Genomic DNA, 14,098 nt, shown 5'->3' with positions numbered 1-14,098 from the left:
AGCACCACCGATGCTCTACCGGGATCATCGGCGATACAATTCGAAAAACGCCGGATGCGAGCAGACCATGCGTGAAGGTGGCGACGAGAAAACTAGTGGTCGACGGCATTCCGCGTTCGCGCGTATGTATGTACGTTTACGTGTACCTACGTGTTGTGTACGTGCGCACCTATGCATGTGTGTGTGTATATATATGTTACGAAGATTGAGCGGTGACCTGTCACCGCTTCCACGGGGTGCTGTAAATGTAGGTGAAGAGTAAATGTCTATTTATAAAACAACAAGGTAGGAGAGCGCGCGGAACAAGGGTGCGGGGAGTCGGCGGTGTAGAATTTACCCCCTCGTGTGGTGGTGGCGCGGCGTGAACTGTATATGAGCGTTTATTCAAACAGCGACCCTGCTATAGCGATGCCAGTAGCCATTGACGATGTGCTTGTCGCACCGTCTCTCGAAATTTCCCATTGGAACTGACCGGCCGGCTGCATCGCTCGATGGAAGTTAGGCCTGCGCCAGGGAAAGGAGTCGATCGCGGGCTGATAATGGGTCACAATGACCATCGGCGAGGTCATTCGACTTCCGATTTATTTTTTTCGTCTCTTTCCTTCTCCTTGCGATTTTCCGGCCAGTGATAAGCATGCTTTTCATGATCAATGCGTCGCTGGTGTGCGGAAGGGATATCAATTTTCCACGATCCACAGAGGTGACCATTAATATCGTCGGACTTTGACTAGAATAAAATTCAATTAATTGTACCAATAGTAGAAATGTGAGTGAACAACAAATTTATCGGTCATTCGTCGCGTAATATTAACAGTGTGGTTTGGAGGACTTGATTAGAGAAACACGTTTGCGTCAGGATGAGACACGTGAAATTAATTATACTGGAGACACGAAACGTTCGAAGACGTTTGAGAAGATATTTGAATAATTTTTGAATAATTCACTTATAAATAATTTTTGAATAATTCACTTATAAATAATTAACTCACAGCAAATAATTTCATATATATGACGTACTTTAACGTTGACCGTTTACCAAGTGTCTCTTGTATTTGCACAGAGTCACCAGTGACTCCAACATGGAAAAAATGTAGGATTGATTCATATTTTTATCGTTTTTGTTTACCTTTGGAAGAAAAAAAGATCACACTAATATGCTAAAGACACATCGCACTAAGCAGGAGTGGAAAAATTATTAATTTTTCGCACTGCCTCTTTTCTTAGTTCTACAAGATTTTATCCTCAAATTATATTCGTACACACGCGCGATCTAATGTCGTGATATTCTTAATGCAAATTTCATGTTAATAAACTGAAGACGAAAAAACCAATAAGAGCCGACATAGAATGTAAATGTCAGTCTCGTGTCAATCTTCAAGTATGGGATGTCCTCCCAAGTTGCGGAATTCCACATGAGTGGTGAGTCCACAGCCGAACAATTCTTGTGCATCGTTTTTGTCGGGATATTTTCACCGAGCAGGGTAAGAATGACGACCGAAACATGTGGATAGATTCTGGAGGGGTCTGTCTTTGTTGTCCCCTTTCCCCTTTCGCTTTTTATTTCGCTTGCATTTATATTTGTTGAGTGACTCACTCATATTTATATTTCTCGAATGATTATTGAATCACGCAATTTACATCTTGCGTCGAGTTTCATCGGCTTCTTCCGTCTCCAGTTGATTTCTATACATCTTCAGAGTATCGATCATGTAATGTTTTCCTAGAGCGAAAACATAAAAAATGAAAATTCCAAATGTTTTCAAATTAAAACATCTACACTTTTTACGAGTTCACGCTAGAGGAGGAGATTCACGATCCCCTAGGGGTTGATCATCATGATCGATACTCAAAGCCTTAATAATAAATTATAAATTAATTAATTTATATTTCAACGTTAAAATAATTCCGAGTCGAGAGCTCGTCCGAATTATGCAATCGAGATCGGATTAAGCGGACGGTCACCGTGACAATGAAGAATGCGTTACCGGAAGACAGGGATCGGGGAATCACCTATTATGATCGATCTTCGTCAGGGAAATAAATTTCGTTGCGCTTTTCCTAACCCTCTCTCTCTCTCTCTCTCTCTTTATACACACACACACACACAAACATATATATATACTCTCTCTGTCTCTCTCCTCCACCTTAATTTTATCTGCGTGATAGCAGAGGCGTACGGAGCCGAAGCGCGCATAAAACTGACCGGCGCTTCGGCAGGTGCTACTAGTCTCTCGTCTGACGTGGCTCGCGGCAAATGTTCGATACGTGCGAGGGAAAATCGCGCGACATCCGAGCACGAAAGTACGACTGTACGCACATACGTGAGGGAAAAGTTCGCGCAGCCGACTGGGGTGCCGATTTTCCGCCAAAGTGGAGCGATTTTTTTCGAGCGATAGTGGAAAGGAAACGTGAGTGCACCACTGAGGCGGATCACCGTCAAGAGGCTCGTCGACGGCTTTTCGCTGCTTGCTCCTCTGCCTCCTCGATTCTTTCGAAGTCGCGTTTTGAATTGATTTACCGCCACGTTCGTTCGCGCGAGTCGATTCGGCACGAAGAGCCGATTCTCCATCGGAACAGGGTGATTTCCCGCGATTTTTACCGGCGAATTGCGTCGAAGCTCTTCGACGATCTCGTCAGTCACTCGTTTCGCCGGCCTGATTCTTCCAAAGTTGCGTCTATACGAAATCTGTATCGGCTTACACAAGAAAATTTGGCATAGAGCATTGATTTCTCCACCTCGGTGGAGAGATTTTACAAAAGGCAACAGGAAAGAAAACATCCCCGACGAGAACCGCTCTTCGAGCGGCGTTCGCGTTCTATCCGTTAATCATCCGTTCTTTGCTTCGAGTTTTTCAAAATCGCGCGTTAAAAATGGCATTACATCACGTGCGTGTAAGGTATTCAGGAAGTGATAGTAATACTGTAACGCCAACGCGATACCATAATTGCGGACTATAATTGCAACCTGAACGAGCGATTACTGCAATCTTCGGACTTAAATACACGAGCTTAAAAACATGCTCGCTATCGCGCGTCACACATGAGTGACGTACCGATCGCTCACAAGAGACCGACGTCGCGTATGTGTAACAACGGCGATATTTTTTCACACTCACACAATAATTGTCCGCGTAAACAAATCAGGTCTATTTTGCACTATCGTAAAGAAAACACAAAGTGGTCTGTGGCAGACGGTTTACTAAAATAACGACGGTAGCGAACGGCTAGCTCTTTCCGCGGTATTTAACTTCCCGTAAAGTGAAATATAAAGTAGACTTTTCATCAGCATTTTCGTTCATCTAAACTCACGTTCCGATTAATATTCGCGTAATCCGATACGCAATATTACCATGACAATGTCACTTTCTCGGTATCTTCGGGTATTATTATCAGACACGTACGCCGCAGATATTACGTATACTTTTGTTCGATGGAATTATTTTACCGCGAGGAATCCTCGCGAAATTCCAGATAGACGCTCCTTTGGCGAAGCGGGAAATTAATATAAGAAGATAACGAGGAGAGAGAGAAAGAGCGCGCGCACGCGCGAGTGAGAGAGAGAGAGAGAGAGAGAGAAAGAAACGTGTCGACGCGCCGATAGAAACGTTTGAAAAAAAAGTTACAATCGCGTGCGACCTGATACATGCGTATCCATATTTAATCCTCTTGGCGAAAATTGCATTCCAGCCAATAGTCTATCATGAACATCGATGAGTTCCGGGTGCGCGGCAAGGAGATGATCGAGTACATCTGCGAGTACATCCGCACGCTGGAAAGCAAGAGGGTGACGGCGAACGTGGATCCCGGCTACCTGAGACCCTTGCTGCCGAAGGAGGCACCCCTGAAGCCGGAATCATGGGACGCTATCATGAGGGACGTCGATGGCAAAATAATGCCCGGAGTGAGTGTTGCCGGCGTAGTGGCGATTATCGATCCCCCTCTCTCTCTCCATTGATTTCAACCCCCCTTTTCGATATAAATAATGTTCGCGTTTGTGAAAGGGAGAGAGAGAGAGAGTGTGTGTGTGAGGGAGAAATAGAGAGAAACGAGACGAACGAGATGGGTGAAAACTCGTCGCTCTATTGTTTCTTCCGTCGACGTTTCAGAAAACGTCATCCACACGAGAACGAACGAGTGACTCTCGCGCGCGTTGTCCCTTCCCCGAAAGCCATTTTTCAGAGGCGCCCTTCGCGGGGGAGCTTGAGGAAAAGTTAAGGTCGGGCGTCGTGACGTAAAACGTATGTGATGCAACGCGTATTATGTAAAGCCTCCATGGGCAGTACGAGGATTTCCCTTCAATCAATATTTGACGGTACCTTGACTCCATATGTATGCGGTAATATGAGGGGCATTTTGTAAAAAAAAAAAGACTCAGAGCGTCGGTGATCCTTACTCAAAAAAGTCTCGCAAACACATCTTCGTATATATAAAATAAATAAAAACGTCAAATAGGAAAAGAGAAGTTTGTGTTACCAAAGGTGTTCTCTATTCTGCTCGATCGTGTCGGCATCAAGGCGAGAATTCGAATGATGGGGGGCGGTTTCGCGAGCGCGAATTGTCAAATACGCGGGACGGGAAACGCTTAAAAATAATTTCAGCCGTGCACGCTATATGCGGCGGCCGAGCGATCAGCCGGTTGAAAAATTGAAGGACATCGACAGCGTCACCGACAACGTACCCGATCTGCGTTTCCGACGGCGGCGGTTGCGGTGATAAACGCCGCTCGAGAAACGAGGCTCGTGGTGACTTTTTTACAAAACGACCTCGAAGTTCGTTCTTATAATCCTACGCGACGTTATCGCGCGGTGACAATAAAGTCAACAGTCGACACGCCGTCGTCGGCGATGTCGACGGTATTTCCGTCGCTTCAGAGGCCGCGTCGTTGTCTTTTCTCCGGCAAACAAATCAATTTCAGGCAACACGCAACAGAAGTAGGTTACACGCCGCTCGGTTTCATTCACGCGTGGGCGCCGCTTCTTTGCAGATCACTCACTGGCAGCATCCGCGATTCCACGCCTACTTCCCGTCGGGCAACTCGTTTCCTTCGATCTTGGGCGACCTGCTGTCGGACGCGATCGGCTGCATCGGCTTCTCGTGGGCGGGCAGCCCAGCCTGCACCGAGCTGGAGACCATCGTCTTAGACTGGTACGCTAAAGCGATCGACCTGCCGGCCGATTTCCTCTCGGAGCAGAAGACCTCCACCGGCGGCGGGGTGATCCAGGGCTCGGCGTCCGAGTGTATCCTGGTGACGATGTTGGCGGCGCGGCATCAAGCGATTAAGATGCTGAAGGAGCAGGAGCCGAACACGGAGGACTCCGCCTTCCTGCCGCGGCTGGTGGCCTACTGCTCCACGGAGTCGCACTCGTGCGTGGAGAAGGCGGCGATGATCAGCCTGGTGAAGCTGCGAGTGCTCGAGCCGGACGAGAAAGCGGCGTTGCGCGGCAAACGTCTCGAGTCGGCCATCAGGGAGGACGTGGCGAATGGCCTGGTGCCGTTCTACGTGTCCGCCACTTTGGGCACCACCGCCTCGTGCGCCTTCGACAATCTCGTGGAGATCGGCCCGGTGTGCAAACTCTACCCGAACATATGGCTGCACGTGGACGGCGCTTACGCCGGCAACGTGTTCATCTGCCCGGAGATGCGGCCGTTCATGGCCGGCATCGAGCACGCTGACTCCTTCAACACGAATCCCAACAAGTGGTTGTTGGTGAACTTCGACTGCTCTTGCCTGTGGGTGCGCAGTCGGGTGAAACTGACGTCGGCCTTGGTGGTGGATCCACTGTACCTTCAGCACGCGCGCTCAGGCGAATCGGTGGACTATCGTCATTGGGGCATCCCACTCAGCAGACGCTTCCGAGCGCTGAAGCTCTGGTTCGTGCTGCGCTCGTACGGCATCAGCGGTCTCCAGAAGTACATCCGGAATCATATAAGACTGGCGAAGCGATTCGAGGCGCAGATGAAGAAGGACCGGCGGTTCGAGATCGTCAACGACGTGCGGGTCGGCTTGGTGTGCTTCCGGCTGAAGGAGAGCGAGGAGATGAACCAGGAACTGTTGGCGAACGTCAACGCCAGCGGCAGGCTGCACATGATACCGGCCCGCGTCATGGGCAAGTACATCATCCGCTTCTGCGTGACGAAGGAAGACGCGAACGAGGAGGACATCGACTACGCGATCAGCGTGATCGAGGAGCACGCCACAGAGGTGATGTTGGCGCACTACGAGGGTACGGATGAGGAGTACAGGTCCAAAGGACCCAAGAGCCCCGCCGCCTTGGACAAGAAGCTCGTCCGGAAGTTCAGCTTCACCAGGAGCGTCACGAGAGACGCCTACAAGAGGTCCATTTCCAAGTCCAGCCTGCACGACGGCGCGACGCCCATCATGGTCGTCGACGACAACTCGCAGGTGGATGCTATCGAAGACGATCATTTCCGCAACAGCAGGTAGTCCGGTCTTCTTGGTCTGAGCGAATTAGTCGCAAGTGTGTTTAAGGCCCGTATTAATAGTTATTACTTAAAACGTGATTCAAATGAAACACGTCGGATTTGAATTTCGCAATAGTCATTGCTTGACCCACGTGAGATAGTCCGATCAAATCTAAAGTTAAATCTCAGTTAAATTTTACAATGCACGTGACATTCTTTTTATCATTGCGACTCAACTGAAGAATTCAGGTATAACTTTGAATTCGAATCGTGAGTACCTCACGCGAAACAAGTTTCATGTAACGACTATTAATACGAGCCTAAGACTCACTTTGCGATTAAAAACGCTATAATATGATTTCGTGAATTTTTCTTTTCTCTTCTCTCATTTCTGTCTTTTAGATCGTCATATTATTTCCCTTTACTTCCTGACAGGACAAAGAGATTTGAATAATGGGGCTTTCTTGTCTGGAATTCCGAGGGACTTGAAAAAAATTTAACGTTTAGCGATAATAATGATAATGACGTTAATTACTGTTTCAGGTCGTGACGATGTCGATGACGGTCTCCAGCGCCGACTCGGGACGAGGTAGATGATAATAAAAAGGGCCCTCGGTATACGGCCGTGTGATTTGAAAACATTAACGGCCCGCCGTAGCCGATTTACCGGTTCCCGAAGTCGCGTTTGTCGATAAATGACTATTCACCGGCGACTATTCGCGTCGCCACGTAAATATTTGGCCGAGTCGTTCGGATTGCTATTCGAGCCGATCGCTCGAGGACGTATGCTCTCCCTCGAACACGAGTGATTCTTCGTCGCGACAGACAGTGTCGATGATGCATTTCGATATTGAGCTAAGTTTTCTGATAAAGCGTATCAGAGATCGTAAGATTCTCGAGTTCATTTCTTAGACGATCCAGAACTCGCGACAAAATTCGAGAGGCACAATTTTACGTATAAAATTTCACACGTCGCGATATAGTAAATCTCTCTTTAAATAAATAGATTGAATATAGAAAATACTTGCCGAATCAATATTATTTAATTATTTTATTAATAGAGGGAACACTTTTCGAAATAAAATTATATTTAAAATACTCAAACTAACATATAGAAATAATTAAAATAAATATATTAGAACTATATTCAGAAAATTTCAATTATGTCATGATTTCAGAGTCAGAATTATCACATGTTAAAGAAATATAAATACAAAATTATAATTTAAACTGTGACAATTAATATAATGTAAGATTTTTTCTCCATCCACATGATGCGTCTACAATTCAGCATGAATAAAATGATATCAATACAATTCTATCTCGAATCTTGTTCTGAGTTACGGATCGTTTAAAATGAACTTTAGAGACGACTGCGCACATAGTTAACGTAGTCGTGATTTATTTTGGTATATATATCTGTGTATAGAGGGACGATAGAGGAGAATTGATGTACATATGTAACACATGATAACGACTGCCGATGCACGCATGGATTCTAATAGTTTTGTATAAAACTTTAGTGAGTAATTTGTTAAGGTATATCGATTTCGATAAATGTAACGGTAATCTCGCATAGATTACAAGCGAACGACTATACCGATCCCAGCATGTGCCAAAATTGCATTTTCTCTAGTCCAGATGAGAATAATGAAGTCGAAACTATGAAAGGCAACACGTTAATAGTGTTGATGAATCGGTTATTTTACACTTAAGAGATACTTAATTTTTGTATATGTGATACAGAATTTTAATTCCAATCTCAGGTAGAGGAGAATTAATCGTCTAATAAAATGTAGCGTTTAATATCGAGTCGTTACCGATTAAAAATTAGCAAACTATAATAAACAATGTGATATCTAATAACCTATCATGAAATGATCATCCCTAAAATTGTGAGAGAATATTCTATGATTGAAGACAAATATACGATAGTCCTGGAGAGGAAAAAGATACTATATATAGTGAAATAAAATCATATTAGACTTTTCTGGATATCACACGTGGATATGATCATCGCATTAATTTGTACTTAACTGACCGGACAATTGCGTGCTCATGTACCAATTATCGTTCAACAATTGGCAATTGACATGTGACATCATATGAATTGATGGAGAAGTAGAAATCTCAACGTAAAGTAGATGTAGACACGATCCTTACGAGTAGAGATAAGTTCTTCCTGTAAAGATTACAACACACAGATATTCCTTTCGCATGTACGGGGGAAACGAATACATTTGCAAATTCAGAAATTTGTAGTTTCATAAATCTACAGTTCCCGCGACGATTCTAATACGAAGCATATAGGTATACGTGTACGTTTGTCATGCATAATTTATTCGGATTCGTAAAAGTCAATTCCGATTCATAGAGGTAATAATATATCGGAGCAGTCCCACTCACGAGCACATGATATATACATCGCGTAGAATTATTATAAAATATTTGTTTCATATGTACAGATGTTATAATAAAATTCAAGTTCGTAAGATAACCAGTATCCTTCTTATTTTTACCCTTTGACTTTAACTAACAAACATACAAGTTCCATAATAAAATTACTACATAATGATAAAAAATATGCATTAAGCCAGCAGAGATTATATACTATTTATAAATTAATATATATATGTGTGCTTACACACACATATAAATGTACTATTTTCTAAACATACTATGAATAAAATATTCTTTAATATATTTGACTTAATTTTTCTATGATTGTATGTTTCTCTGTGAGATGAAAACACTTTTGCTTCTTCAACATGAGATTTGTACATATATTTGATACACTAAGTTCCTTTTTTGTAGTTTTAACATCTCGATTTTTAATAAAAGTCATGCATACGTTATAAAAATTATATTTTTATTCTTTCCAAAAGAATTGTCAGCGATACCGCAATAAGTATATCTGAGAGTTTGTGCAAATCTAAATAAATACAGCATCATTACATTTGTCCACATTGAGATATCGTAACTGGTATCTTTGGTTTATTATTCGGTCCTGTAGGCACATTCTCCACTTTCCTCATAACAAGAAGACCATCAATCACTCTGCCGAAGACAACATGCTTGCCGTCCAAGAAATTGCATTTGGCACAAGTAATGAAGAACTGGCAGCCGTTGGTATCCTTGCCACTGTTGGCCATGGACAGCAGTCCAGGCGAGTCATGTTTCAGAGTGAAGTTTTCATCTGGAAACGTGCCTCCACTGTAGATACTCAACACGCCGGTGCCGTCGCCGTTCACAAAGTCGCCACCTTGTATCATGAAGTCCTTGATCACACGGTGGAAGATGGCACCTTTGAAGCCCAGTGGAACACCATCTTTCCTGTATTCTCCGGTACAGAATTGTCGGAAATTTTCCGATGTCTTCGGACAGACGTCCTCGAATAATTCAAAGATCATGCGGCCTATTTCTGTAGTTCCTACCGACACGTCGAAGAACACCACCGGGTTATTGGGGTTCCGCAGCTGAGCCTGAATCTGATTCCAGGTGGGCATGTTGTCGTCGTCCTTCCTCTCGGAATTGTCGTAATTGTCAAAGACTTACAGACAGTTTCGAGACGTTCAGCCTCTGGACGGATGCGTCAAACAGAAATAACCTTCTCCGATCGAATGTAAACGAACAACATAACCTCAACACATGCCAGCTGACGCGTTGTTTCAGGTTAGGTTACGCTTCTGTCTATAGCGCAACTTTTGCTCTTTTGCACAACGTGATCAACAATTGATGCTTATTGATAGTAAACGACGAGTCTCGTGCTGTTTTAAGCGATTCTGCGAGTGTATCTTAATGTAAACACACTGTTCGACAAGCTTTACAACACGTGTCCGACATGCAGTGTCGAGACTTCGTAAGATTTGAAGATTAACTTTTCACAATGGAACACAATTTTCGCGGTGATCGAAGAACGCCACTCGTGATATGTGCGGAAATATGAATACAGACTGATCACAAGAATAAGCCTATTGCCGTTCAGCGCGTTTTATAAACGCATATGTCAATATGGCGCCTATTTTGATTTACATACCTCGCTCAGCGAAAAGTACAGCCGATTTTGTATGCGAGGATCCTTGGCAGTCAGACGATGACACGACGCAGTTGTCCTCTCAAGCGTTCTCACGACGATCCGGAACGACGAATGAACACCGAGAGCTCTTCAATCTGGACAATACCAGCGGAAAATCGCTATAAACCGTGGTAAATCGAGAGCGTTACATTTCTCCCGGCGAGTCACGTGACTAATTGTTCTTTCAACGGTAAGTCTGTTCTTTATGGCTGCACTACATGCACCATCTGCACTTGAAATAAAGCAGATGCACATTTGACTCAATAGAGAGAAAGGTGAAAATAGATCGCAAGACAGTTCGAAAATGAAAGCAGTTGAGTAAAGAACAGCCTTGGCGTGTGGAACGCTACGTACTTTTTCCCTTTTTTTCTTCATGACTCTAAGGGCGGTATTCATAGTCAGATCTTAGAAGTATAAGCAGCCTTAAGTTCATCTTCAGACGCTTCGTAGCCAATGAGATGAGCCGTAGAGCATTTGAAGATACCAGCCTAAAAGTCGATCCTAAATCTAATCTATCCGACGCACGTTTTACCAGTTCAATGCAAATTATATATTAACGCGACACAAAATAAAAATATAAAACACCTAATTGGATTCATTTTATTTTCTCGTGACATATAAATTCATTCTACGAATGTTCAAATAGCGAATAAATTTATATATCTTGACATAAATTTATAATCTAATTAAATACATATTTTTGGAATTATATTTAACATATACTTTGTTTGAATATGTGAGAACAACATAAAACATTTAATTTATAATTATATATACATCTCTCTCTCTCTTTTTTGATTAAATAAATATGTAATAAGTAACATAATCATATACGTTTTATATATTTAATGAATATTTAAACTTATCTGTCTTATATATTATATTATTATATGATATGCAGTCGTGAATGGAAAGTTTGCAACACTTTTTTCTTTTCACAATTAATTTCATACCCAATAAAAATATCTCCTGAAAATAACTAAAAAACACATTCTCCTATTGGATTGGATGCTTCGCAACTTATCCAAAAAAAGGGTTGCAACCCTTTTGTTCACAAAAAACCTTACTCTATATTGCTGTATTTCTATTATCCACTTTCTTCCCATTTCTAAAAATCAGTTTTAAATACTTCAATGTAATACAGACTAACTGAAAATGTTTCTAGCTGATGAATCTCATACAATTTAATCTACGCAAACCTTACACCTGACACTTTTAAACATTAATTTTTTAGTGCAGAAAATATTAGCATTTCGTTCGCAATTGTTTGCTGCAACAATAATCTCATTTGCAGTTTCACAAAAAAAAAAAATCAGGAATTCAATCAAATTAGCGCTCGAATTAGATGTAAAAAAAAAAAATTACTAATACACGTCGATGCATAATCCAGGATAGCAAGTTCAGAAGGATCACGATTTAAGGTGACACTGGCAGTAAGAAATTATTGCCACTCATTGCTATTTTCGTTACTATTTTGGAATGTTACACGTTGTGGAACGATCAGCGTGCGGAGATTAAAAACCCAAAAAACGAAAAAAAAGTAGCAGAGTACAACAACGACGATTACACGTGAATCTTAATGTGTTCTTCTCATGGAATCCCTCCTCAGATTTCACAAGTGAACTTCTCGTTGCTCTCCCGCTGCTGGTACTCCATTACCTGAATAACTGCCGTCCGAGAAACTTTCCCCTGCAACAAGTGATTCTGTTTGTCCTGGTTGCATCAGCCAGGCTCTGTCGGCTCTTCCCATTCTTGAGCTGCTGCATCTAGTAAGCTATCATTGGCGTGTCTGCGTCGCTCATCTGTACGATTTGACTAGAGTAATCATTGTGGGTTCAGTATAGCCAACACCGGCAGCGACTCGCTCTGATTATATACCATGTTAAGAGCGTTCTGCTTGCCGGGGGAGACCTAAATCAGATGCATTGCCGTCATCTCTTCGTGCCTGACCGTCCCGACGAGCGCGCCGCCTGCGGACTTCTTTGCAGATACCATCGACTGCCTTGTATCACTTGTATAATATGGATCCTCCGGCAATCATATCTAGGAGAGTCCCGGCGATTCTCGACATGTGAAATATAGATGTTCTCGTCCTCCTTGATGTCCATCACGTGCAGATTGTCCGCGTTCTCCGTAATTAATAGCAGGACCTCATTCTGCTCGGTGTTCGAGACAAAATGCTCCAGTGCACCGTACTTGCTGTTTAACGTATTCACGCTACACAACTTGACGTTGACGAGGACGAAGGCTTCGACGAAGCGGCGGCGACGATGATGATGACGATGATGACGATGATAATGACGATGATGACGACGACGACGACGACTTCGATTCCTGGTGGCTGTTGTTGGTCTTCACCTTAACCTGATTTACCATCTGATCAGAATGTCTGACGATGTGCACGCAGAGTTCGTCGCGGTCTTCAATGAAAGCTTTGCACAGTGAACACTGATACGACAAACCATTCACCTCGGTTTTGACCGCGACATGCACCCAGCGCACATGTTCGCGCAATAGCACTTTCTGATTGAACGCCCGCGAGCACAACGGACACACGTACGGTTTCTCACCGGTGTGGATACGCTCGTGTTTCTTCAGAGTGCTCTGGTCTCGGAAGGACTTCCAGCAACCTTTGCACTTATGCGGACGCTCGCCCGTGTGCGTGAGCTCGTGATTTAGGTATCCCTGACGAGACGAGAAGCTTTTTAAACACTCGTTACATTGAAAACACGCCGGATTGGTTTTGTGTGTTTTGTCATGTTCCCAGAAATCTTGACGCGAAACGAAGCTCTTGCCGCACTTTAAGCAAGCGTGCGGCTTCTCCAGCAAATGTGCCGACAGTTTGTGCACGTTCAGCTCAGACTGCTTCTTGTATTGCATGCCGCACGTCTTGCACAAGTGTTGCTTTTTCCTGTGGATCCATTGATGGCATAACATCTTTTGCCTCGTCATGAACTGCTTGTTGCATTTGGAGCATTTATACTTCCCCCACTTGCTGTCCAAGCTTTGCTTCCTATTTTTCCGCATCTTTTTGACGCAGATAGTTCGGTGGGTCATGTGATAGTTGTCGTCTTCGAATTGTCTGTGACAATATTTACACTCAATCGGCATGTTTATAGTTTTGTCGCTGTGATGAATCTTAAGCGTGAAAGTATGGCCGATTTTGAATATGACTAACCTTATTCAGACGATAATAGAACGTAATTCTCCTATTAAAGCATTCTCACGACGATCAAGAACGACGAGTAAACATCAGGATTCAATCTAGGTATTGCCGGATGAACCATGCGTGCTCGCAACGCGCTCACCGTGTTTATTTCAGCAAGTCACGTGACCAACAGTGTTCTCAACGGCAAAACCTTTAAAGAATTTAACTGTTTGAAATTTTAATTACTTCCGCTCAAGGTTAAACTTATCGTCACTTCTATTGTCTTTTGGAATAATATATAAACCTAAAGAAACATACTGGTTGGTTGATCAACTTCCTTACTACTTAAGTCTAATGGCTTCCGCTCATAGGACGTAGCAACGCTTGTCGCGCGGCGGAAGTTCGCGCGGTAGCCAATCAACATGTCGTTTTTTGGTAAGAACTAGAAATTT

At 43.4% G+C, this 14,098-nt stretch overlaps 4 protein-coding genes across 8 annotated transcripts in view; 1 reads left to right on the top strand and 3 right to left on the bottom strand.

Moving 5' to 3' along the window:
• The window catches only part of LOC106752167 (ribonuclease P protein subunit p25-like protein), a 29,800-nt gene extending 19,139 nt beyond the window's left edge, over window positions 1-10,661 (bottom strand). For both annotated transcript variants that reach the window (XM_014633699.1, XM_014633690.1), the window contains exon 1: window positions 10,460-10,661. The gene's annotated coding sequence lies outside the window, so the exon portion shown is untranslated. The remainder of the gene's footprint in view (window positions 1-10,459) is intronic.
• On the top strand, window positions 2,321-8,924 carry LOC106752152 (tyrosine decarboxylase-like). 3 transcript variants are annotated; one of them, XM_014633646.1, is made up of 4 exons: window positions 2,321-2,408; window positions 3,688-3,901; window positions 4,985-6,441; window positions 6,967-8,924. In XM_014633646.1, the coding sequence occupies exons 2-4, from the start codon at window positions 3,701-3,703 to the stop codon at window positions 6,971-6,973; spliced, it is 1,665 nt and encodes a 554-aa protein (XP_014489132.1). In that variant the 5' UTR covers window positions 2,321-2,408; window positions 3,688-3,700; the 3' UTR covers window positions 6,974-8,924. The 3 variants fall into 3 exon arrangements, with proteins under 3 accessions (XP_014489132.1, XP_014489153.1, XP_014489142.1); XM_014633667.1 differs by lacking the exon at window positions 6,967-8,924 and having other exon boundaries at window positions 4,985-6,445; XM_014633656.1 differs by having other exon boundaries at window positions 2,325-3,901.
• Window positions 9,272-10,452, bottom strand: LOC106752179 (peptidyl-prolyl cis-trans isomerase H). Its single transcript, XM_014633711.1, has one exon. The coding sequence runs from the start codon at window positions 9,927-9,929 to the stop codon at window positions 9,375-9,377; it is 555 nt and encodes a 184-aa protein (XP_014489197.1). The 5' UTR covers window positions 9,930-10,452; the 3' UTR covers window positions 9,272-9,374.
• A 713-nt stretch (window positions 10,662-11,374) lies between the features above and the next one.
• On the bottom strand, window positions 11,375-13,841 carry LOC106752063 (zinc finger protein 260-like). 2 transcript variants are annotated; one of them, XM_014633477.1, is made up of 2 exons: window positions 13,677-13,841; window positions 11,375-13,580 (listed from the first exon to the last, which is right to left on the bottom strand). In XM_014633477.1, the coding sequence occupies exon 2, from the start codon at window positions 13,553-13,555 to the stop codon at window positions 12,716-12,718; it is 840 nt and encodes a 279-aa protein (XP_014488963.1). In that variant the 5' UTR covers window positions 13,556-13,580; window positions 13,677-13,841; the 3' UTR covers window positions 11,375-12,715. The 2 variants fall into 2 exon arrangements, with proteins under 2 accessions (XP_014488963.1, XP_014488954.1); XM_014633468.1 differs by having other exon boundaries at window positions 11,375-13,841.
• Between the last annotated feature and the right edge of the window lie 257 nt (window positions 13,842-14,098).

Source organism: Dinoponera quadriceps, unplaced genomic scaffold (genome assembly GCF_001313825.1).
Source record: "Dinoponera quadriceps isolate SergipeBrazil2010 unplaced genomic scaffold, ASM131382v1 scaffold96, whole genome shotgun sequence".
Lineage (NCBI taxonomy): Eukaryota > Metazoa > Arthropoda > Insecta > Hymenoptera > Formicidae > Dinoponera > Dinoponera quadriceps.
This window is presented reverse-complemented; position numbering and strand designations above follow the sequence as displayed.